The sequence below is a fragment of the Gobio gobio genome (genome assembly GCF_949357685.1).
Source record: "Gobio gobio genome assembly, chromosome: 12".
In the NCBI taxonomy this organism is placed as follows: Eukaryota; Metazoa; Chordata; class Actinopteri; order Cypriniformes; family Gobionidae; genus Gobio; species Gobio gobio.
In genome coordinates, this window is record NC_137105.1 from 46,666,866 (window position 1) to 46,693,608 (window position 26,743).

At 39.8% G+C, this 26,743-nt stretch overlaps 1 protein-coding gene across 4 annotated transcripts in view; it reads right to left on the bottom strand.

Moving 5' to 3' along the window:
• Positions 1-6,329: 6,329 nt before the first annotated feature.
• Positions 6,330-26,743, bottom strand: part of map3k7 (mitogen-activated protein kinase kinase kinase 7) — a 33,057-nt gene continuing 12,643 nt past the window's right edge. The window contains exons 7-17 of one of the 4 annotated variants that reach the window (XM_079830608.1): positions 25,649-25,777; positions 25,404-25,534; positions 25,232-25,313; positions 23,546-23,652; positions 23,311-23,461; positions 22,588-22,668; positions 14,404-14,471; positions 11,953-12,016; positions 11,310-11,371; positions 10,766-10,881; positions 6,330-8,148 (exon numbers count right to left, since the gene is read on the bottom strand). In XM_079830608.1, the coding sequence (XP_079686734.1) occupies positions 7,968-8,148; positions 10,766-10,881; positions 11,310-11,371; positions 11,953-12,016; positions 14,404-14,471; positions 22,588-22,668; positions 23,311-23,461; positions 23,546-23,652; positions 25,232-25,313; positions 25,404-25,534; positions 25,649-25,777 (1,172 nt within the window). In that variant the 3' untranslated portion in view covers positions 6,330-7,967. The remainder of the gene's footprint in view (positions 8,149-10,765; positions 10,882-11,309; positions 11,372-11,952; positions 12,017-14,403; positions 14,472-22,587; positions 22,669-23,310; positions 23,462-23,545; positions 23,653-25,231; positions 25,314-25,403; positions 25,535-25,648; positions 25,778-26,743) is intronic. The other 3 variants (XM_079830609.1, XM_079830610.1, XM_079830611.1) reach the window with 3 other exon arrangements.

Genomic DNA, 26,743 nt, shown 5'->3' on the forward strand with positions numbered 1-26,743 from the left:
AACAGCTTATAAAAACGTCTGGGTTTTTGCCTCTGGGTTTTGTTTAGCTTGTTTGCAGTTCACTTTGTCACATATCAGCTTTTATACATTGTTCAGTTTTTTGTAATAAGTCCGAAATGACAAGGAGGCAGCCTCCTGCAATGCAAAGTCAATGGAGACGGTTTGATTGTTTTTCCCCCCTGGTGGGCGTGGTCTTCAGATTATGACGCGTGTCGCTCTGTCTCTATTGCATTGAGAGCGTCTGAAAGCTGTGACATCCTTGAACGTGGGGGAACTGGAACTGGAACTAGAACTTATATACTTGCTTAGCGGCTTGTCATGCGCGAGTTTTGCAACGTTTGTGTGTGTTTACTCGTGGTTTATGAGGACATAATTTTGTTTATGGACTATTGTATGCAGTAGCATGCGGAACGGTTTTGCACGTCAGACTTGTGCGTGTTTACATAGAAAAACAATGGAATAGTAGCGCATTTGAATGAACGAGTCGATAGCTAACAACATACAGACATTTGAAGCAGTTTTACTCACCGCCTGCTCCCAACACACGAGTCACGACCATGAACCCTAATCGCTGGGACCGCTCCATCTTTCAGCAATAGATGGGCTACAAATCCGGAGTTGAACTGGGGCTTGTTCATAAACCATCGTTGCCGAAATTCAGGGAACAACCAAAAACACTAGCACAACTCTGTTGCTGCTCCGGAAAAACAAACTTCATCCACGGTCCCTTTAACGCTGGGTTCTTTGGGAAGCTGTGCAGGGTTGTCTTGCCCTGACAACCAAAAACACACATCTTTGGTGACATTGTTGATTTCGTGAAGTCCTGTGTCTGATGACTTCCCTAAACAGGGTTGCCAGGTTTTCACAACAAAACTCGCCCAATTGCTACTCAAAACTAGCCCAAAACAAGCCCAATCGCGTTTCAGGGGGGCTTCTCCGATAAAAATCGCATTTGGGGGATAAAATATGTTTTTTCCCGGGGCTAAATATCACATAATTGGGGTTGCTTCGCCCCGCGGACATGAAAAACAGCCCGCGGCGACAGTGTTGAAATAGCCCAATTCCATCCCTAAAGCCGAGCACAGCGCGTTAATGGGTGTGCATTTGCTCTCTCGCTCTGGTCGCGCACGCGAGCCTTTCCGGGAGAAGAGCCCGGACGGCCCGTACAAGGACATTCCGCCCTTGTTGACGTCACTTTGGCCCATACTGGCACAGAAATATTCCATCAAACGTCCAACTTTTAAAAAAAAAAATGTGTGCATGTTTTAGCATGGGAATCCAGGTCTTTAACAGTGTAAAAAGCTCAGTGTGCATGAAACAGCATTTCAACCCCCCTTTAACTTAAAGGGATAGTTCACCCAAAAATGAAAATTAGCCCATAATTTACTCACCCTCAAGTCATCCTAGGTGTATATGACATTCGACTTTCAGACGAATTAAATCGGAGTTATATTACAAAAGTCCAGGCTAATCCAAGCATTAGAATTTGATTTCTAGTTGCTCTGTTTTTGAAGTCCATAAAAAGTGCATCTGTCCATCAAATAACTGCTCCACGTGGCTCTGGGGTGTTAATAAAGGCCTTCTGAAGCGAATCGACGCGTTTGTGTAAGAAAAATATTCATATTTAAAACTTTATCAAGTAAACTTTCGGCCCACCGCCTTCTGTGGAAAAGTGTTGAATGTTGAAAGTGAAACTCAAGATGCGTACGTGACGCCATGACGTGCGGACCTGCTCGCGTTAGTCTTTCGATCGGCAGGGGAACTTTCACAAATTTTTCCATAAATTGAACAGGGAAGGCGGTTCGACGTAGGCGAAAGAACCGCCCCAACAAAACGTGCGAGGACTCGCCCTTTACCAAATAAACACTCCATCTTCAACTTCAAAATCGTCCGACATCTTTGTTTTACCTTTTTTTTTATTTGTTAAAGGGATATTGTATTAGTCTTCACACAAGCGCTTTGTAAATACGGGGGCGGTGCTTCCGCCTAAGTGTGACATCTCACTGTGATTGCGCAATCACTGGCGGCCGCAAGATGAGCAATTTAGATTAAAACCAAGCGGCAACCTCCCGCAGTTTCTCTTGAAGCCAATACGGAAGTGACTTAAACTGCAATTCATCATCTGGCCGCTAGGGACAGGCTCCAGAAGGAGCAGAATCTCATTGAGCTCATGTTAAAATGCCCAACTTTACAGCAGAAAAAAACATGTTTGCAGTCTGGTACAAATTGTGGTTTTGGTCTATACGGCTAATTTTGCCCTTCATGACAACTGTGAGGGGGGTGAATTTGTTTTATAACTCATTTGTTTACATTATATAAAGCCTTAAAGTTCTGCATAATTAAGGGCGTGGCCACTTTGAGTGACAGTTGGATAGCCGTTTGTCTGCTGTCTGTTAGTCATCACGTTACCTCAGCTCCGCCCACGTCCCGCCTCTTTGCCCATTTTCAACGGCCAGCTCGTCCCGACTTTACGCTTCAAAACAGCCCTTCAGAATCCTATGGGTGACGTCACGGCCACTACATCCATATTTCTTTTACAGTCTATGGTTAAAACTAGGGCTGTCAAAACATTAATCGCGATTAATCGCATCCAAAATAAAAGTTTGTGTTTACATAATATATGTGTGTGTACTCTGTTAATTATTATTTATATATAAATACATACACAAGCATATATATTTAAGAAAAAAATATTATTTTTTATATATAAAACATTTATATTTATATATATTATAGATTATATAAATGTATATACATGCAAATATTTCTTAAATATATACATGAATGTGTGTGTATTTATATATAAATAATAATTAACAGAGTACACACACATATATGATGTACACAAACTTTTATTTTGGATGCGATTAATCTTTTGACAGCCCTAGTTAAATATTATATATTCATTATATATTCATTAATATTATATTCTTTTTTTTTTTTTTTTTTTAAATGGCCGATAGTTTCGTTAGATAAGACCCTATTCCTCGTCTGGAATTGTGCAGAGCCTCTGAAGCCCTTCAAAGTCTTTGAAACTACATTGATTTGGACCTTCAACATTTCGGCTGCAATTGAAAACCATTATATGATGAAAAATCCTGGAATGTTTCCCTCAAAAAAACGTAATTTATTTTCGACTGAAGAAAGAAAGACTTGGATGAGATGGGGGCGAGTAAAATAACAGGAAATGTTCATTTTGAAGTGAACTAAACCTTTAATATTCTCTATCCTTGAGGTGCTAGAGGTGTATATTATATATAAACCCTGAATCAAACACCTCAGACTGTTGCACCAGCAGCAGTGAGATCTCTTTGTCTCCTCTGAAGGGTCTCGGAGGAGCTGTGCTCGCAAGCATGTGAAGAATCGCCCATAGCCACGTTTGAAAAGGGCTGGCCAGGGAATCATTCTGATTAATGAAATAAGTTATCTGGAACACGGTGCAATTTATAGACTGATATACAGATATTATGACCCACATTCTGGCCATTACTAAAAACTGCAACCACCTCTACCATTCCTAGCCTATTTCCAGGCAGTTACCATGGTTACAGGAAGAGCAAGAGAGGGGGGAGAGGAAGAAAGAGAGAGATCTAATACAAATTTCAGAGAAACTTTGTCACCAACAAAAAAAAAAAGAGAATGATGATGCATTTAAAATGAGTATTTCGAAGGAGGGCCGCTGACGGCGTGCAAAACAAAAGCTGTCTGTGTAGTGCATCACACTAACAATTCGCAGGATTTTATTGCGTCAGCTTCTAACTTACAGTTCATTCACAAACTGTAACCCGGCACACAGAGATACGGAAATGTCACGACCGCCCTGCAGTTTCTGTAATGCGTAACCGTTCCTGGGTGACCTCATCAAAGCCCTGGGTCCCTCCGGTCACCCTAAACCCTCCATAGTCTGTTTCTCATTTCTCGCCGTCACCGTCGAACAACAAAAAACAAAAGGACGGGATGACAGCATTTCATCCGACGGCCCCTGAACAATACCCTCAGTCCCTTTCTCAACCTCTTGAACACTTAACACTGGCCAGAGAAGCCACAATACTTCACCAAAGGGAATGACATCATGTGGATTGAATGAGTTCGATTCAAGGTGGCGTCAACCTCAAGCACATGGCGTGACAACAACTGCCCTGCGCAGGTAACATTTAACCCTAATTTGCACAATGCGTGTGATTCTAGGGTGTAATACACACCACCTCCCTCATTTTCCTTTATTTGAAGATATTTTTGGATATTTAATTCACTACTTTCTTTTGGTTCACTTATTTATGAATACATTTTGATGCATGCTGTTGTGTTTATCAGAGTCATTTGGGTGTTTTTTTTATTTTCTTTTTAGGCCAGCATCACCCCAGATTCCTTTGTTTGAGAGAGGAAGGGTTTGCTTAGATGAAGAGCCAGCTTAACCTCTATCGCCCTCTTCTGGTTTAAAGGAGCATTACATCCTCACAACATTAAAGGAATTATTCCGGGTTCAGTACAAACTAAACCCAATCGGCGGAATACAGTTGAGCACCCTCCAAAAAGTAGTTTCCCTCGTTCTCTCGCCAAAATCTTGGTTACAGTAATGGCGAGACGTTACTATTTCACAAGCAAAGCCCAATACACAAACAATATACATTTACACATGATTTGGTTACACTTTATGGTAACACTTTAGAATAATGGTCATTAGTTAACTACATTACCCAGGTGAAAAATACGTACTATTAAATGCATTAAAAATGTACTTGAGTATGTTTTTAGAACAATATAATAAAAATGCATTTTTAATACATTTAATAGTACGTCTTTTTCACCTGGGTAGTTCACATTAACAAAGATAAATAAATGCTTTATAAGTGCAGTTCATTATTAGTTCATGCTAATTTCAACATTTACTAATGCATGATTCAAATCTTGTTAACATTAGTTCATGCCCTGTGAACTAACATGAATAAACCATGAACAGCTGTATTTGTTAATCTTTGTTAATGTTAGTTAATACATTAAATAATGTTAACTAATGACCATTATTCTAAAGTGTTACCCACTTTATCAGGAACGCTTCATGGCATGTTATTGTGTTGGTCCCCCTTTTGCTGCCCAAACAGCTCTGACCCGTCGAGGCATGGACTCCACTAGACCCCTGAAGGTGTGCTGTGGTATCTGGCACCAAGATGTTAGCAGCAGATCCTTTAAGTCCTGTAAGTTGCAAGGTGGGGCCTCCATGGATTGGACTTGTTTGTTCAGCACATCCCCACAGATGCTCGATTGGATTGAGATCTGGGGAATTTGGAGGCCAAGTCAACACCTCAAACTCCTTGTTGGGCTCCTCAAACCATTCCTTAACCATTTTTGGTTTGTGGCGGTGCATTATCTGCTGAAAGAGCCAGCAGGGAATACCATTTCCATGAAAGCGTGTACATGGTCTGCAACAATGCTTAGGTAGGTGGTACGTGACGAAGTAACATCCACATGGATGGCAGGACACAACGTTCCCCAGCAGAACATTGTCCATCACACTGCCTCCGCCGGCTTGCCTTTTTCCCATAGTGCACCTGGTGCCATGTGTTCCTCAGGTAAGCAACGCACACACACCCGGCCATCCACGTGATGTCAAAGAAAACGTGATTCATCAGATCAGGCCACCTTCATCCATTGCTCCGTGGTCCAGTTCTGATGCTCATGTGCCACTGTTGGCACTTTCGGCGGTGGACAGGGGTCAGCATGGGCACCCTGACTGGTCTGCGGCTATGCCGCCCCATACACAACAAACTGAGATGCTCTGTGTATTCTGACACCTTTCTATCAGAACCAGCATTAACTTCTTGAGCAATTTGAGCTCCAGTAGCTCATCCGTTTGATTGGACCACACAGGCCAGCCTTCGCTCCCCACGCGCATCAATGAGCCTCGGCCGCCCATGACCCTGTTGCTGGTTCTCCACTGTTCCTTCCTTGAAGCACTTTTGATAGAGACTGACCACTGCAGACCGGGAACACCCCACAAGAGCTGCAGTTTTGGAGATGCTCTGACCCAGTCGTCTAGCCATCACAATTTGGCCCTTGTCAAACTCGCTTAAATCCTTACGCTCACCCATTTTTCCTGCTTCTAACACATCAACTTGGAGGACAAAATGTTCACTTGCTGCCTAATATATCCCACCCACTAACAGGTGCCGTGATGGAGATAATCAGTGTTATTCACTTCACCTGTCAGTGGTCATAATATTGTTGCATGCATGTATGTATGAAAGAAAAATAAGAATGTTTGCAAACAACATCCTGGTTTAAAAAAACCTGCTGAACTGAAGGGCAGAGATGGCACAGACAGTCTGAAGCATGTTTACCTGTTCGATTTATTTCAAGATGCGACCTTCACCTGTGTATTCCCGTTCCCAACAGCTTAAGAAATCAGACATCTTATTTACAGCACATAGTACAGAAACTCCTGAACATTGAACTCGAAGAAGAAAAAAAAAACGAATACACCACTTCACTGTTAAACAGAAACTCATTTAAAAGATCTTGAACATCCAAATGTGTCTTTACCCTGCTCAAGAGTTCCTCGGTACAGAGCGCATTCTTCGTAATCAGTGAGAACCAGTCGGGATTGTGCAAAAAACCTGGGTGGAGTAAACAAAGCGTGATATCTAAAAGGAATTCATACTATGTAACAATACGGCTGGGTTTCCCTTTCAAAATCTTACATTAAGTACAGGGATGAAGAACTAGTGGTCAGAACAAGGAGCTTAACTAAAAAGAGCCCGAGTGGGTTGACTGCTCTTATTGCCAGTTCATGATTTCTGCAGCATTGACAAGATCATTCAGACAAAACACTGGCCGCTCTTGATTTCATGTAGCATTCGCAAGCCTTTTCAAACGGTCATGTTTCATGTGGGAGCGGTCTCGTAAAACGCAAACAATTCAACTCTAAGGCATCATGTGAACTAAAAAAAGACGTAAATCAAGCTCCTTTCCCACACTTACAACAAAATCTATGAAGCGGATCTCTAAAACCCTGGATAAATTACCATACAAAGTTAGATAAGGATACACAACAGAGCAAAGAAACGCATGAATACTGTAGTCATGATTAAAATGTGTGTACTCACAATCACATACACTCGAGTCCGTTTGATTTTTGAGCGTCATGTTAGAGGAAGCAGATTACAAACAGCATTTTCTTGCGAGGCCGCACGTACACACACACACACACACACAGAGATCGCTCCTTGTTTGTCCATAAACACAAGGTCGACATGCAAGGCAAATGTAAAATACATCCCCTGATTTCAAATTAATACATTATAACACTTTTTAGGGCAGACAATTAAAAAGGAAACATCTGTAGCACTTTTTTTTTTTTGCATAAAAGGGGTTCAAATGTAAAGTACACACAAAATAAAAACCTAGATTTAAAAATGATAAAATGAGCTTTTGCATGTAACTTAAAGCTTTGTCTTCACATTCTTGAGGACCGACACCTAATCGAGAGGAATTAGGCAAACCCCACAGAGAATTCTGGGAAGGGAGGGGGGGAAAATATCTCATTTGTTCCTTTTACATGGTCTCTTTAAAATCCCTGGGCTAAGATGCCGTGTCGGTTTTGCTGGCTCTTGTATGATTTCTGAAGAACTGTCTGCATGTGTCACGGCCAACGGTTGTGTTTTACACCCACCGGGCCTTAATTGTGTCTCTGCTGTTGCATATCCTGCCGGGTACGTGCAACGCAGCATGCTTGTGCAGTTCAGTCCGAACCGGTCGCATGGGTGGAAATGGCCCATGGTCACTGTGGAGTATAGGTCATACGGTTACCGTCTTCAGGTTTCATGAGCATGGGCGGGGCGCTTTTAGGCAGAATGAGGGGGTTTCTGGGCCAAACTATAGCTAGCCCCAATGTTTGGATCGGGGTGGATGAGATAACGGGGACTGTGATTATACGAGTCATTCTGGCTCTGTTTCATAATGAAAGGGGTTCATGAGGTGCCCTGCCTCTTTTGCTGCTGCGCCCGGATCAGCTCCAGTTGCTTCTTGCACTGCTGGTAGTAGGTGGACAGACTCTTGTTCTCCTCTAGGAGCTTCTTGTGCTCCTGGGCGAGGCGACATGCGTTCTGCTGATCCTTCTCGTCCTGGTCCAGTTCTGCTATCAGCTCTTTCCTGTAGAGATGTACGTAGATCATATTAGGGGTGTGAAAAGTACCAGTGCTTTGGAATCCAGTTGATCTGGTATTGTTGGTTTAGGGCGTTTTCGCATTTGACTCATTTGGAGCATTTGTTTTGGATCTGGCACGTTTTCCCCCCCGTTTAAATAGAGTTTGAGTAACAGTAACGGACACATTACATTGTTATGCTTTTCAATGGCTGTTACTATAGACCGTTGTCTTTTTGTAATATAATACAGCAGCTTTATTGTACATGATAGCTTTGTATATATCTTTTTCAAATGTCTATTTGAACAGTTGATACTTCTGTTAGATACCTGCAATGCTTCAAGCCCAAAGACACATATCTTTGTTCTAGTGTTTTTAGGTTATTTGCGTCAACTCGGTTTTCTTTCTTTATTTGTTCAATTAAAAGGATAGTCAGACTTCCATTGAATGGAAAACAAAACGGTTTGGTTGCTAACATTCTTTGTGCATAGAGGTTTTGGGACAACAGGAGTCAGAAATATCAGAATCTTTGGGGAAACCATCCCTTTAACTACTAACGATAACCCTGGGCAACCCTAGTTCCTATTGTACATACTCAACTCTCTACAATGTGAGTAAATCACTCGCATATGCGACTAAATAATATCTATCATTAGCCATAGGCGAGTAAAATCTAGGAATTTATTAGCCAATGTGTGTATTAGAGGCCAAGTGTAAGTTTAGCATAGATATTTTAACTTGAGTTTGAGTCTGTACAATTTCAATTCAGCTCAACGGATGCGTGCGTCCCTGTATTTGAGGTACCGTTAACTCTAGTGTGAAGGCGCACAACTCGCCGCCGCTTTCCTGAGAGCGCTGTTTCTCACACACACGCAAGGAGAGAGCGAGCGCGACCACGCAAAATCGACGCGCTACATGTAAACAATATTCTTTGATGTATTTTCCTGTCAAAATACCGGAGTTCATTTAGAATTATTCAGCTTTTAAGAACAAACTGAAGATATGCCGGTTTCTCCGGTAGCGGGCGGAACTAATGTGCAAACTGCAATCTCATTGGCTGGCGCTCATCTATTACAGTCCCTGTTTTGATTTCAGCAAATCAGTTTGAGCGAACGGCGACAACATAATTAATATTCATGAACCCAGCAGCGCATCAATCCTTAGTGCATTGTATATTGTTATTAGTTGTAGAATTATCATCATCTTTTAAAGGTGCACTATGTAACTTTTCTGTCTGCTAGAGGTCGCCTGTTCAAAACAAAGGTGTAGTTTGATGATGCCACGTTTGAGCGCAGAATCTTGGGACATGTGGTCTTCACCTCACAGCCGGTGGAAAAGAATCGGGATAGGACTCGGGCAGAAATCATGTTCATGGATGTGATTGTTAACGTTACTGTAGTATGAAGCAGAGCAGGACCGAGTGTTGTGGAGCTGAACAAGGCCGCTGGAGCGATTGTTAATAAGATGAACGAAACACGCCTCGCGAGCAGCAGGACTTTTATTATGCCACAGTCGCCGGCGCCATTTCCGCTTTACCGGTCATGAGTATGAGGTAACCCAGCTCTGTTTATCATATTAGACACATCTGAGGTAGATACATTGCAGATATGACGCAATTGACAGGCGACTCCCTCACACATCCCGGTTCCTTCGTTAAAATAGCAAATTTTCACGATTTACAAATAGTTGGAAACATTTGGGATATTGTAAGTACTCATCTGAACAAAATATGTAACACTGGCATAGTGGTTTTTGGATATTTTACTGAAAATTTTTTAATAATAATAATTACTATTATCTATTTTTTACCAGCAATATCTTAAGCACTACCACCAGTCCTAACTAAGTTTAATTAAAATGACAAATATGCTTTCATACCAAGTTTTAGTTCTAATTACTAAATAGTGCTTGATTATCATAATATAATGCGTGATTGACTGATGTGAAGAGTGTATGTTCAGATATTTAAAAAGCCATGCCATTTTACAATTATATATACGTATAATAAAGTATATCAGCCTGGCGACTAAACAAAACAAAAAAAACTAGCCAATGGCGATTCTATTGCTAAGGTCGCGTAGAGCAGGGGTTTTCAAACTGGGGTCCTTCTGGAGAGAAGGTTCTAAGGGGTCCACAGAAAATTTCAGAGAATACAAAGAAAGCAAAAATGGATAAAATCTACTGAATATTCTAACTGTTTCTCTCCTTTCTTGCAGTATACATTACATAATTGTATATGTTTGCTTTGTATCTTTAGTTTGTTTTTCTCACTATAGTCCCCTTTATTTCGCTCACTGGGGTTGTAAGGTGGTATTCTTAACGCAGTACGTAAGCTGCTTACATAAATTTATTGTGAAAGTTGCTTATACAAATTATTATATTTTTTTTTTCAGGTTTATACATCCAACATTAATAGCCAATTTAAGTTGGGAAACAATATGTTGTATTTATAATGTCACCATTACTATTTATCTACAGTTTAAATGTTTTTTGTGCATAAAAATAGATGGATTTTAGGAAGGGGGTTTAGGAAGGATCATATTTGGGGGTCCTTGGCGTCATAAAGTTTGAAAACCCCTGGTGTAGAGGGTTGATACTGATGATTTCGGATTCCTCAGACTTACTTCCTCTGTATGAGAAGAGCGATCTCGGTCTGCACCTTCAGGTACTCCTGCGCCATCTTACAGTGCTGCTCAAACACTGCCATTGATTCTTTGGAGTTTGGACACGGGGCTAGAGGCTGCAAACAAACACAGATTCATTCATCAAATGTCACCTTTTGGCTAATTCATCTGAAATGCAAAAGTGATATTTATACCAGTCGTGGTCTGAACGCCAAAAATATCAAAATGCCTCACTCTTAATTTGCTGCCATGTATTTATAACTTGAATTACACCATATAAATAGGATAAAAAAGCCTGGTCAAACTGTAACCCAGACTTGATTTAATTAAAGGGCTGTTTTTATATCTTGGGAACCTTTTCTGAGAGGAGTGACACCACAGCACTCTGGAAACAAAACCATCCACACCACAGATATAGACTCAACAGTTTCCATGCACGTGCAGTCGTACTTCATAGTACTTGACCAAAAATAAGCTGAAAATGTGAAGTGATTGACTAAATCATACCAAAATCTACCTATTGTATCACATTTAAAGTGTGTACCTGTAACTGATGGTCCAGGGTCAGGTAGGCCATGGGAATGGAGTTATCGGAGCCATTGGTATCTACAAGAATGAGGAAAACCATTTGAGTAAACATCCAAAAAGCATGAATCGAGTCTGTATTCGCTAGTTATTTGGATATGAAGAGCGAAGCAGCCCCCCTGCGCAAAACAAAGCGTTTCTTGTTTTAGTTTGTTGAGTAATGCTGATAGTAAACTGTGGTAATCGGCAGAAAGAGGGCAAGAGTTGAGCAATAAATAGCCCGGTCTCATCTCAGTTCAGGACTGCAACTGTCAGACAGAAAAGCGTCCTAAATCATTGATGCCGCTTACGTAATGTCTGAGCCGTTTACTGTCACGGATACAGATTTACAAACACGCCGAGGACGTGAACTTTGAGGTCACACTGAGGGAACATCAGAGTGTTCAGAAATATCTTCACAAATTGCCACAATGATGTAATTCCAAACATGTGCATGAGGCTCATAATAATTCATCAACTATAATCCAAGCTTATATATACACACACACACACACACAATACATTTTTAGCTGTAGGTATGCGTGTGTGCATTTACACCAGTACAATTCTTACAGGAACTCCGTGTGAGCATGAGTGTGTGGTGGTTAGAAGGAAAACTCTACCTGTCCTGTCTGGCGTAATCATCCTCACACTGGGGCTGGATGACCTGCTGTTGTTTCTGCTATCCTGTGATTGGTCAAACAATATGTCGATTAAAAAACTTGATAATACTGCTGATTCCAAAATGCTGTTTTTGCACCCATCAAGAGCACCGCAGGACGGAGAGGCTACAGATCCTCTCTATCACAGTGTTCATGAGGTGGTCACCATAAAGAAGCAATATAGCGGTTTACAATCACACAAGCGCATCATCCTTACAACTTTATGAACGCAGAGGTCATTTATTGACGATCATACCTGGACTAAATATCCATATTTAAAACTTTATAAAGTAAAATATCTAGCTTCCGCCAGACCGCCTTCTGTATTCAACTTACGATAAAACAAGCGTAATCGGTGTAACCATGACGTCGGACTTAGCTTTTTGAACTGCGAGAGGCGTTACACTTTCTGCGCAAGTTGAATACGGAAGGCGGTCTGGAGGAAGCTAGATATTTTACATTATAAAGTTTTAAATATGCACAAACGCATTGATTCGCTTCAGAAGGCGTTTATTAACCCCCCAGGGCCGTGTGGAGCACTTTTATAATGGATAGATGCACTTTTTGGGCTTCAAATTTTGGGCTGCCATTCACTGCCATTATAAAGCTTGGAAGAGCAATGATATTTTTTAATATAACTCCAATTGTATTCGTCTGAAAGAAGAATGTCATATACACCTAGGATGGCTTGAGGGTGCGTAAATCATGGGCTAATTAACATTTTTGGGTGAACTATCCTTTTAAATTAACATTTCTTAGTACACAAGTTGACATAAGTTTGAATTCAAGACAAAAAAGCAATATACTTCCAAATCATTTTGCCATTATTTGGCAACAATCTTTACAACTACACTACTGTTCAAAAGCTTGGGGTCAGAGTTTGCCGTTTATTCAGCAAGGATGCATTAAATTGATCAAAAGTGACAAAGACTTTAATAAATGTTATAAAATATTTATATTTCAAATACATTTTGTACTTTCTATTCATTTGATAATCCTGAAAAAAAAAAAAAAGTTGGTGCTGACTAAACTTTTGGTTGAATCTTGACCAGGGGTGCCCAAAGTTAGTCCTGGAGGGCCACTGTCCTGCAGAGTTTAGCTCCAACTTGCTTATACACACCTGCTTGGAAGTTTCAAGTATGCCTAGTAAGACCTTGATTAACTGGTTCAGGTGTGTTTAATTGGGGTTGGAGTTAAACTCTGCAGGACAGTGGCCCTCCAAGAGTAGGATTGGACACCCCTGATCTAGACCCACAACACCAACATTTCCTATTACAAAGTGAAGTGACGTGTGGCCAAGCACACACACACACACACACACACACTGAACACACACACAGTGAACACACACCCAGAGCAGAACAGATCTTATATAACAATTTAATAATCTATAGTGTCCTCCCAGAGCATAAGATGTGAGAGCTCTTATTTCACATGAGATATGGCACACATTTGTGTTACTTGGCGGTATAAAATGCTGTTGTGAAGATTGTTTGTCGCACCTAAACTCTTCCCAGTTGCTAACGGTGTTCACACCGCTGGCGGCGAGAGCGTCAAAGTTGCCGGAAGTCATTCATTTTCAAATGTGAGCCGGTGGCGAGCTCCGGCGCAGCGCGTCTTGGATGATTTGCGCGTCGAGGAGAGTTCAGGTCAACTTTATGGTAATGAGCTATGACGCAGTTCGCCGGCAACCAATGGGAATGTAGAAGTGCTCCGCTTGAGAGGATCCCAGAGAACGCAGTCCTGTAAACTTAGGTTCCGACCACATTAGTTCCCAAGCAAAATGGAGGAGAGGTTGATCATTGCTGTGGCGGGTTTGATAAGGCGCGCAACACTATTTATAGGCAATTTTTCCGCTCTAGAACGCTTGTTTTTCATCAATTTGCTCAAAAAACACAGATTTGACCAATTGAGTTAATGCTGCACTTCAACCAGGACAGTTATTGTAATGTAGGCTGCACACAAATTAATGTTAATTAAAGACCAAGGCTAGTAAACGTCTCCTAAAAACTGCATGTTGACATTAGACTAGCACTTAACCATGAACACAAAAGCCACACCACACAAATGGCTTTTAATTGGTTTATTTCGTTAGCAAACATGTAATTATACTTGTTAAGTTCTTTCCATCGATCAATTTTTTTTACTTAGGGGTTAACTTGTACACTACTTGTGGTCAGTCCGCACAAATACCGATCAACATGATAGTTTGCTTTGCGACCCCTTTAAATATAGTATAAAAAAAAAAAGGCCAAGCATTCGATCTACGTCAGAGCGCCAGCGCGTCCACAAATCTTTCTACAGCATTGCTGGCAGGACAGCCAGAGCAAATTTTGACGCTCTTGCCGGTGGCGGTGTGAATGCAGAGTTACATAATCGCACCACTAAAAGTGTGAAATTGAAGCATCCTACCTGACTTGACTCCGTACCAATGGCAGGAAGATCCTGCACTGATCTGCGTCTATTAGGGTCACAGGTCGCTGCAAAAAGAGATGAGACATAGAGAAAAGAGAGATCTGATAAGTCTTATTGGTAGTGTATGCGCTCTCGTCCAAGGGCTGGAGCAAGAGGGATGACAGATGCACCGATTAAATCCCCAACTCACTACCATGACAGCATCTCCTCTAACGTGACCTTCACATGGCCAAACCCCTCATGAGGCCATCGTAACAAAACTCACACACTACACCAAAAACAGTAGACCACACCTACAGAATCACACAGGCAGCTTAGCCCGCAGTGATTGGACAGCTCCTATCATGGTGCGATGAATGTTTTTTTGGTTTTGGGAGTTGATTAGTGTTTATTTATGGAAAATGAAGCAGCAACGATGATAGGAGCTGTACTCTTTTAAAAAGGCAACACAAGTTTACTAAAGAGAGCCTAAGCAAACACTCACACAAATCACTTTATAGGCAAACTATAATTCAGGTAAAGCATCTAGAATAGTACCAGCAGAAATGAAAATGCCACCATTACCAATAGACGGTGACTTGCTAAATATGATTTATTATATGTGCAGAAAAATACATAATGCAAATGATTAGGTGGAATATTCCAGGTTAATGCAACTCGAGCTCTATGAACTTTATCTGTGGCAGGCAATCGAAAAAACACCTTTGTCCTGAAGTTTGTAATGAAATAATAAAGCAAATAAAATGGAAATTGTTCACTGTTAACATAAAACCGGTGTGACAGCATTGCTTACAACCCTGGTCTAGGCAAAGTGGCATTCAATCTTTTCCCTCATGTTGTGTCTAGCTAAAAAAAAGTCCTCCTGATTACTTTCACTTGCTATTCCTCTGAGGATACATCAAAGGAATGCGACCTAACTATTTGTAAAGCAAAACTCTCAGAGAGGGTCCTCCCTATACACAAAGTGCGCAAGTTGCACAGGGCCCCAAACCACCAGAGGGACCCTTGCTCTCAAAGAGGATTTCAAGGGCTGTGCGTTTAATAGAATTCTAGTTCTTAGTAATTTTAGTATTGAGCTGTGAAAGAGACGCTGTTCCCCAGGCGGCCTTCAGTGTGCACGATCCACAAGTTTTCAGTTAAAGACCCCCTGTGGTGAAAATTGTAAAAATAAACTAAAGTTTTTAGTGTTGTTTGTATGTCTATGTGGTGTTTTTAATATGCTTTCAGACAAACCACCGTTGCTGAGTATTTTCTCCTTAAAACTGCAGAGAACCAAAGCCTGTGTTTCTGATGTCACAAACTACATTGTAACCAATCACGTCAACACCTGGGCGGGCTTTAATATATCATTAACTGCTGTGAAGCAGGGGAGTCTCAAGAGAAGCCCTACTGGAATTTTTCTGTTGATATGAAAAATATGGTACTTTTAGCAATATAGCGGGTGAATTGTGTATATTATGATGCCCTTATATGCCTTTCTCCACTGACGTTCTATGATGTTCAAAGCGTTTCTAAGGATGCTGACTGATACTGAAGACAGACTGAGATGGCGAACAGGAACATGGTTTGTGTAACATTAGCAACACATTATTAGCTATTTGATAACGTAGTCGAGCTAAAGGCTAATCATATTAATTCCTGTTATGTGTCTGACATTGTAAAGAGCGATACCTTTGTGCAGCGTTTACTACAGTAACTTGAGTAAAGGTTGAGCGAGTGGGTCTCTGAGCTGGAGTGAGTGAGTGGAGGCGGGGCTCATTTGCATATTCACTTTAATAAGAATCAATGTATATTTAATTCATACTGTGAAGACTATGCACGGTTTTATTTTGATTACTTGATTCAATTTCTTTAAAGTAGGCCATTATCTTTAGTAGTCTAAATTATTTAATTTGTATCTGTATCTTTATCAACAACAAAAACCTGTGTTGAGAAGAAAATGACAGATATATATATATATATATATCACATCAAATTCAATTATGATTTACATGCATCATGTAAATAATGGCATTTTTTCAATTCAAAATTGTGAAATTTCATAAAAATGTTGAGTAGTTTGCATCACTGGATATTACTGACGTTCACTGAACGTTTAACTACTTACATCTTACAACGCACTCTTTAACTGCTGAAATTTGCACTAACAGTTAAACCCCGCCTTCTTTGGTTTGATTGGCCATCTCGCTCATTCTGACAGTGAGGAGCGCTGTTAGACTGCTGAGGCAGACCAGTCTAAAACTTTGTCATCCTAACACAAGGCCGTAACCATGTCTTGAACATTGCGTGGGACCATTTGTTTTAAAAAGCAGAACAAGGAAATTCTAGGTCTAATTTATTTGTCACTGACAAGAACAGATTAAGGGGTTGGCGGTCATTTTGGGGTTTTTACGAACGCACTGACAGGGGTCCCCTGACAAAGCTTTGTTTGGAGTTTTCAGTGCTGGTCCTAGACTTCTGGGGTCCTAAGCAGTTATGCTGGTAACAATCTTTTATAATAATAATAATAATAATTATAATTTGTTACATTTATATAGCGCTTTGCTGGGTACTCAAAGCACTTTACATGGAAGTGAGGGAATCTCCTCCACCACAACCAATGTGCAGCATCCACCTGGATGATGCGACGGCAGGCAGCCATATTGTGCCAGAATGAAGAATGATGAAGACAATCACTATATGGGGATGATTAGGAGGCCATGATGGACAGGGGCCAATGGGCAAATTTGGCCAGGATGCCGGGGTTACACCCCTACTCTTTTTCCGAAGGACGTCCTGGGATTTTTAATGACCACAGAGAGTCAGGACCTTGGTTTAACGTCACTTTTAGACAAGCAGCCCTACTTCAAAGAGATGTAGACAACTTAACATCTCAATTTGAACTTACATTTATGCAAGTGCTTTATAAAAAAAAAAAAAAAGACAATTAAAAGAAAACAAACCAAAAAGGCTGACATTTTCTGCAAGGCTTCTATTGAACGTTTATAAAAGCATATTAAAACCTGAAGGATGAGTCATAATTATTGTCTGTAGTCATCAGCTGCATGCCACAGATACTGTTGATAGATCCTAATTTGCATTTAACAAATAATATTCCTTTAACGTCTATCTAATCTCTCTTATACCACAAAATCAGCCCATTCAAGCAAACAATACATTTAAAAAAAATAAAGTTACAACAAAAACGGTAGAAAAACCCCCAATAACAATACTCTGATGAATATGGCCCTAACTCTTTTTATTAATAATGATGAGGTCAATTCCATGTCAAAATGATTATGAGAATAACAAAAATGATTGACAGGTTAACAGCATGCATGCAGGAGGGATACAATTCAAATGCCAATCAGATTTTCTCATTGTTACACCAAATTAATAACCTCTTCATCATGCGACTCCTGCTTTTAACCCCCCCCCCACTCCGCAATCCTTCAATGTCCCCATTTTCTTCAGCATTATTAGAGATGATGATAATAATAGCTATGACCCTAAATGTGAAGGAGATTTATCACATCCACTGAATTAATGAACAAGTTAATGAACTTGTGTGTATGGAGGAGGGAAGATCAAAAAGCAGAGCATTTGGCGACATCCTTTCTGCAGGCGAGACAAGGGCGAGCTAGTGTATGACCACTGAGAGAGAAAGAAAGAAAGACAGACAGAAAAACACACATGCTGGCTGATCTTCTTTCACCTGTTATAAAGCCAAACAGGAAGACTGAGGCCGGCATATCAATCCACATCCCCATCTCCACCCTCATTCAACACGCATGCTTTAAATCACTGCTTAAGAGATTTATTTTTGAAGCATTTATAAAAGGTGCCTCTAATGGTCAGAGGCAGACATGAGGATGGGGTGAAAATCATTGCTTGCCGGACACTATGATCAAAAAAGCAAAGAGAGATGAACAGGAGAGAGAAAGAAAAGAATGGGTGTTACTCCAGGATCACTAACCTCCGTCAAATCTGACCATTTGGAGGGGTAAAACTAGCTGAAAATATTAGCCAAAAATAAGATCAATAAACTGATTGATTTTGGATTCAAAATAAGGACACGTCTAGAGCAGGGGTCGCCAACCTTTTTTATACAAGTCATTTTTTTATTTGTTCATTACTGGAGTATTTCCCAGCATGCACCCCAGCATGAACAAATCAAGCCAATAGAGTGGTGCAGGTATGACATCACTTTGTAGGCCAAAGCGCGGAAGAGAGTTAGCATTTTAGCACTTCCGGTTCCATCATCCTGAAGTATTTTGGTGAAATGGCCGAAATTAGGTCTGTGGTGAACACAAGCTCAAGATACTTTTCACGTTTTATTCTACGAAATAAAATACATCAGTATTACCCCACTCGTAAAGCTGTTACATGTCTTGAAAAAGGCGGTTGCTAACAAGTGGCTAAACGGGACTACAGAGGCTGTCGAGGAGATTAAACGTCATCACACTAGGTGCGTTTACATGGAGCACTGTAATCGGTTTAAAAGTCCAATCCGAATGAAAATGCTCCATATAAACACCTCAATCGGAATAAAAATGGCCAAATCGAATGAAATTGTAATCAGTTTGAGAGGGGTGGGATAAACCTTTTCATGAACCGATCAAACGAAAAATTCCACCATGTAAACGACCTGATCCGATTACTTTCGCTGCGTCCCAATTCGCATACTATCCGTACTAAATAGTATTCGAAAAAAGAATTAGTATGTCCCAAATCGTAGTATGTTGAAAAGAGTATTCCAAAGATTCCCGGATGGTCTACTATTTCCAATCATAATTCGAAGTGCAGATCGATGCGCACTCTAACGGCTGATATTGCCCACAACCCATTGCGAGATGGACGAGGATTCGATTAGAACTACAAACGCGGATAAAAAGTGTTTAAAAAACTACAAACATGACGGTTACGCGAGTCTGACGGTTAAGTAGAGAGAATTGGATAAAGGGGTTTGAGTGAGCAATTATCAGACAAAAAGATATTTATTCAAAGTTAGCCACATTATATTTCACCTGTAGCAGCATTGTGAACTTTTGTACTGATACGTTTGGCCATTAACTTTGCAAACACATGAGAGGAGTCTCTGCATTAAAGACCCACGAATGGCAGATCAACGTGCGACTACATTTCTCTCCGATACGGTAGGAAATGAAATTGAATGTGGAGGATGTGAACTGTGACGATGATTGACAGGGCAGTTTAAACGGTGACGGGACGCACATAACAGAGTCCGTTAAAGATGACGAAGTAGTATGTCCCAAAGCTTGCATACTCTTCTGCTACACACTCAAAAGTATGTACTTTTTCGTCACAAAAAGAGTACATACTTTTAGGACGTAGTATAAGTAGGCGAATTGGGACGCAGCATTTGAGTGCACGTCCTTCTGTGACATGATATACAGCGCGCGCACCTCCACAACTGAAGAGCGCACGCCGCGCTCACACCAGGCTAATGTTGACAAGAGAGGAAAGTACATTTTTCTGAGGTATTAAACTTTTTTTTTATTTCGTAACATGTTATGAACAATGTGGGAATAATGACAGACATTGCCTGGCTAGAGCATCTCATCTTGACAGCGTTTGTCCTATAGGCTTCAACTGCGCCTGACAGAAGAATTTATTTTTCGGAGGCATTTCTTACACTTTACAACAAATAATAAATAGCTTTTATAAAACCGTACATGTCCTGGTGGCCGTTGAGAGTTGCCATGGCAACGGGGAACATTCACGCTGCTGGAGAGGACGTGTCGACATTTCTCTCGGTTTCTCGTAAGTTATATATATAAAAAAAAGTTCAACAACTGCTTCAAATTGGTTAAGTAACATTACCCACGGTCTACTTTAATTTCTTTTGTTAATATTTATACCTCCGTGATCACGGTATCTTTCCTTAATCATCTGAAATATTTATGCGTTTAGTATGTATCTATAGCCTAATGTTACTAGTAATGATGCTGAGCACGTCTTTATTTGCTTTCATTCATGTTTCACCGTATATCCTATGTTTTATTAATAATTTGGGTGCATTTTAATTCATTGAGTCCGCATTCATCATTCACATCTGTTGAAATAGCCTTTGTATAGGACATAAATGAGGTTAAACTACTGCATGTCCACCCACAGAAAAATAAATAAATATAAAAATTACCAACACAGAACTATTGATCCACGAACGTCGCAGTTATTATAATTGGTTTCGAATCTATGCGACAGACAAATTGTGCGCGCATGTCACAAAAAGATTCCGATTGAAAGCATCAGCACATGTAAACACCAAATCGGTTTAGATAACGTCTCATGTAAACAGTCCACCGAATCTTTCAATCGGAATGACAAAAAAAGTGCGCATGTAAACGTGGCTACCGAGTAGGTAAGATCAGTCTGCTTTTACAGACTCATAATGCTCATAATTGTGCTCTTATAAAACTATTCTAACTCAAACGTTCTGGGATAAAAAGAGTTGTCGGAAGCTTAGTGATGGTGACGTTGAAGTCGTTTATTGCCTACCTTTAGCCTTTTACTTTAGGCTTCAAAATTAACAAAAGTTGTGTTCATCTGTGAGAATTATCTTGATGGACAAAACGTGCAAGTATCATAAACTTGTGTTGATCACAGAGCTTGCTTTTAGCGATAATCCAAAAGCCTATGGGACAATCCTATTGGGTTTTTCTCAAAGAAACCAGTGCGATGCTAAAGGCCGGTTGGCCTTCAAAGTGATGTCATACCTGCACTACTCTATTGGTTCTGCATGTTTTGTCCCACACTTTTTGACTAATGAATTTATTAGATTTTTCTAGTCATTTGCGAAGACTGCATATAGTAGAGCCCTATGAAATCGGTTTTATATTTCCCCAAATCCGTTTAATTCTTTCTATATTCCGTTTTTTGGACTCCATTTTTAATGATTACATTACATTTTTAGTAATCAAAAAGCATGTCTAATTAATTTGAATCATAAAACATACAATTTAACAACAATGTATTAAAAGTTTTACAGAAATTACACGTTTAGAGCCCTCTGATTTTTTTTTTTTTTTTAACCAAATTCTCTTTTCTGTTTCAAGTTTTCTGGATTCCATTTTAATGGAATAATTACATTTTAATGATCAAAAGGCATGTCTAATTAACTGAATTCATAAAAACAACCATTATAGTATTTTTATTAGTATTTAATATATTATAAGTATTTAAATAGTATTTTCCCCCACAAATTCTGTGTTGTGTATTTTCTGGTAATCAAATGAAGACAAAATCTTTTAATCATATGAAATTAAACAAACTTTTTTTGTTAAACAACATGCTTTACTGTTAAAATTAAAACATGGAAGAAAAATGTACAGCAATATCCATTGAGTTTGAGAGTTTATGATATGACGATAGATTAAACAGAATGATATCATCCACTGGTGTGAACGCGAATATAGTTATCGTTCTTGGTGCGAATGGGCCTTTATTCAGTATTATACGGGTTTATATTTTAGACCTAGCTGAATGCTTTTCACAGGAAATTGCGTACATACGTCACCCGCCCGTGCGTCTCGTCATATCCATAAATAACGAAAAGTTTCTCCGGCTACTTTGATGCATGTATGGTGAGGGAGTGGCATAGGTTAGTTGAACAGAACAGAGGAGAGTCTCTGGCAAGAGAACACGACAGCTAGTCAGCTTGAGATTCAGTTGTTTTTGAACTGCTAAAGGGCCAAAAGCTACAAAGTGTACCTTTCAAGTGCACCTCTTCTTCCCTAAATGATGTGATCTTGTGTCACCATCGTGTTTTGTGTGCGGCATGTCAAGAATCACGCATTTAAAACACTGCCCCCTGTAAATCTCATGAATATTTAAGTATTATTCTAAGTGCAAAAAGTAGGCCAAAATAAATTACCACATAAATTATTAAATCAACTACTTTATATAAATTATTCATTAATCCACTGGATAGCACACTTGTGGTTCACCTGGAGTACATGGGTTAATTACTAACCATAAGATTACGACCCCTGATCAAGAGTTACTACCATAAGTTCCAATGGTCAGATGAGGATTTTCTTCTACTCTCCTTAAAATGAAAGTCAGGTTGACGGGGGATATATGACATTCAGGAGTAACAACCAATGCGTGCTCGTGCGTCACAGTGACGCCCTTCTCTGATTAGGAGCTGTTTGCTGGGAGCGCCTGGACTCCCGGTACCTGTGACGATGATCTTGGGAATGTCCAGAATGGTGCCATGTGATGCCGTTTTACGGTGACCTCGCTTATATTGTGGACGTGCTGCAAAAACACACATACAGACACGCGCATGTAGCGACGAACACAAGCATGCAGACAATGTGTGTACTGAGACAGAGAGAGAGAGAGAGCGAGAGAGACAGAAAGAGTGTGGTGCAGACATCAAAGCAGATTGGGTAAGGGGCGTCACTCCATTCTTCAGCTGCTTTAAGACATACATGCAACATACATACAAACACGTACACGTAGCACACACATTCGTGCAGTGGCAGGAAGCCTTGATGAACTAGTGACTGCAGAAGGACAGATCAAAGGAGGAATGGAGGTGCCATGCAGCTCTTTGTGTCTGATGTGTGTTTGGGTGCACTGGCTGAAGTCAGCGGTACACTGGGTACTAGTGTACACACTGTATAGCCAGTGCAAGTACAGAAAAGTGAGGTCAATGTCTATAAAAGGGACATTGTTAGTGGTGTGTATTTGTTAACATATCAACCTGAGGACAAAATTGATAACAGGAATAGAAAAGTGTGGAGTTTACAAATATGTCAATATTTGTGTCTACTGCAAAAGAGAAAAGAGCTCCATATTAACAAATCAATGTATAAACTGTAAAATGTCATCGTCTCGCAATGAATTTCTGGGTAGGTATGAAAGTTAATGACGGGTGTTGAGGAAGCATGTTACCTGCGGGAGCAAAGGGTAATCTGTGCTCCAGTTCGGAGAGATCGGCGCTCATTCGTTTGCTGTCGGATGAAGCCAGACAATGTGACCTGCCAGAAAGACTCTCTACACTGCTGCCTCTGGAGAGAGGGTGACCAGGCCTTAAGGGGTCGCCCTGAAACACAAATACAGATTCCACTTCTGAGCTTTCTAAGAGGACACAGTCTTTGTGCGGTTATGTAGACTATTGATGCGTTACCTTTGGTTTGTATGGGAACTTGATGGTGTCGTTGCTGCCAGGGGAGTTGGTGTGCTCCATGTTCATGTCGTTCTTGTTGCTGGTACATGTGTAGTCTATATATGAGCCTGGATTAAAGAGATATGGTATTTAAATGGGAATTCAGAACATTTAAAAAATTTTAAAAATCCACATACACTGCCGTTCAAAAGTTTGAGCTCTGTACATTTTTTCATGTTTTTGTAAGAGGTCTCTTATGCCGACCAAGGCTGCATTTGACCAAAAATACAGTAAGAACAGTAATATTGTGAAATATTATAATTTAAAATATTTTTAAATTCCTGTAATTTAAGTCTTCAGTGTCACACAATCCTTCAGAAATTATTAAATACACACACACATATACATATATATGGGTCAATGACAAATAAGAAAAATAATACTTTTTTTAAGATAAAAAAAAATAATAATTAAGTTTTAAAATACATTTTTATGTCCAAAAAATGTATGGTGTTGATTCATATTGGTTTTACAGCTTTTAAGAAAGCATTAATTCATTATTAAACAAGATTTCTGGCCTTTTTTTCTGGCCTTTAGTAAGATTTCAATTTTACCACACAGAAAATGTCAGGTGGTGTGACCATATATTCTTTTAAAATAATATAAATATACAATATACATATGAATCATTGTAAAATGCATATCACATGGTAAATTCCCTTTCCCTTTTCTATGTATTGCCCTTTTAGTCCAATTCATATAAACGGACACTTTTCTATTTGTTCAGAACACAATTTTCCATAAAGAGTGATGTTTTTTATTTTATTATTTGTATACATTAAATAATGGTTTACATTTATATTTCTTACTTCAATTTGCAATTGCAGTGGGAAGCAACATTTCTTATTGTTTCTTTGATAAATAGAAAGTCCAAATGAACGGCATTTATTTGAAATAGAAATCTTTTTTAACAATGTGAAAGCCTTTACTTTCACTTTTGATCATTTTAATGCAGCATTTCTGAATATGGAGGACAAAACCTGCAAAAACAGATGAATAAATAAATAAATACACAAAATTCTACATAAATATATAAATAAATAAATACACATATTCCTGCATTAACAAAGATACAATAAAATAAATAAATAAAACGAATGTTGGGGGAATAAATAAAAAATATTAAAGGAAATGCTAAACTGAAAGTTTACCTTTTTACTTTTAACCGTTTATTTAATTTTGAATGTAGCTCAGTATTATTTTTCCTTGGACTAACATGCTAATGAGGTCAAACATCAGAAGGCAGTCTCTATGCCACCATTGGCTGATGGCTGTTGATGCTCTCCTCATTAGCATGTTAGGTCAAGGAAAAATAAATACCGAGCTACATTGAAAAATGAATAAACAGTTAAAAGGTTTAGCATTTCCTTTAACATCCCCCCCCCCAACATTCGTTTTATTTATTTAATTATTTATTCAGGAATATGTGGATTTATTTGCACATTTATTTATTTATTTATTGTTTTTGCAGGTTGTCCTCCATAGAATAAAAGTGATTTAAAAAAAAACAAAAAAACTTTTGAACGGAAGAATTTAGTCTAAACCATTTGTTTCCCACCTACATCATAAGAAAATGATTTGAATAAAATCAAATGAAATAGGCTTGAATAATAAATACTTGTTCATGGCTATTTTGTTATTCTGTACCTGTGCTGGCGGCAGAGTTACTCTGGCCTTCATCTGAATACTGATAAGGGTACTGAAGAGGCTCTTCTGATCCTGGGAAATACTAGAGGGGGGAGAGAGAGGGATCAGACTGAAGAGACAGATTTAGACGCAAAATAAGACCGCCAGGAACATTGGAAGGATTAGGCGTTACCCTCATGAGGTGGATCATAATCTTCACTATCTCCTCCATGGAAGGCCGCTGCGATGGGTCTTTGGACCAGCAACGAGTCATCAGACTCTCTATGGGCTTCGGGAGGTTCTTAATGAGGGGTGGTCGCGTGCCTACAGAAAGAGAGATCACTGAAGCTTCTGATCTTGAACCTGTAGACGATCTCAGCAGATTCTCATCAAGATAAAAAGTCTTGAATGGGGCACAAACAAGCACACAAAACTCACCGCGGTGCACAGCCCACATGATGCGGAAAGCAGGGCCACCAATTTCATCGAAGGGCTTCCGGCGTGTGATCACCTCCCAGAGAATGATACCCCAACTGAACACATCACACTTCTCACTGTAGTTACTGCCTGCAACACACACACACACACACACATACAGATAGTAATCACCTACATGTACCTAGTTTCCTGAATTGGGTCCACATTCTGGTTGAGCCTGAAAAAGACATTTCCATGAACCACAGCTATTGTCACTTCTAAACCACTTCAAATTAAAGTTAATTTATAAATTAAATAAATAAATAAAAAAATTAAGCTGCACTCTGTAACATTTTTTCAGTAAAATATCCAAAAACCACTAGGCCAGTGTTATATATTTTGTTCAGTTGAGTACTTACAATATCCCAAATGTTTCCAACTATTTGTAAATCCTGATAAATTTGCTATTTTAACCAAGGAACCAGGATGTTTGAGGGAGTCGCCTGTCAATGGAGTCATATCAGCGTTCCCCTCGGTTTCCGGTTTTATTTTGCAGAAACACTTTACTCTCACTGCAGTGTGAACAAGTGTCATAGCAGCTGCTGAGCGAACGCACAGAGTAACGTCATAATTTTCAACACACTCAGATGTATCTAATATGATAAACAGAGCTGCGTTACCTCATACTCATGACCGGAAAAGCGGAAGTTGTGTCATTATAAAAGTCCTGCTGCTCACGAGGCGTGTGTTGTGTTCATCTTATTAACAATCGCTCCAGCGGCCTTGTTCAGCTCCACAACACTCGACCCTGCTCTGCTTCAGACTACAGTAACGTAAATAATCGCATCCATGAACATGATTTCTGCCTGAGTCCTATCCTGATTCTTTTCCACCGGCCGTGAGGTGAAGACCACATGTCCCAAGATTCTGCGCTCAAACGTGGCGTCATCAAACTACGCCTTTGTTTTGAACAGGCGACCTCTAGTGGACAGAAATGTTGCATAGTGCACCTTTAAGCAGCACAACTATTTACAACATTGACAATAATAAGAAGAAATATTTCTTGACCATCAAATCAGCATATTAGAATGATTTCTGAAGGATCATGTGACACTG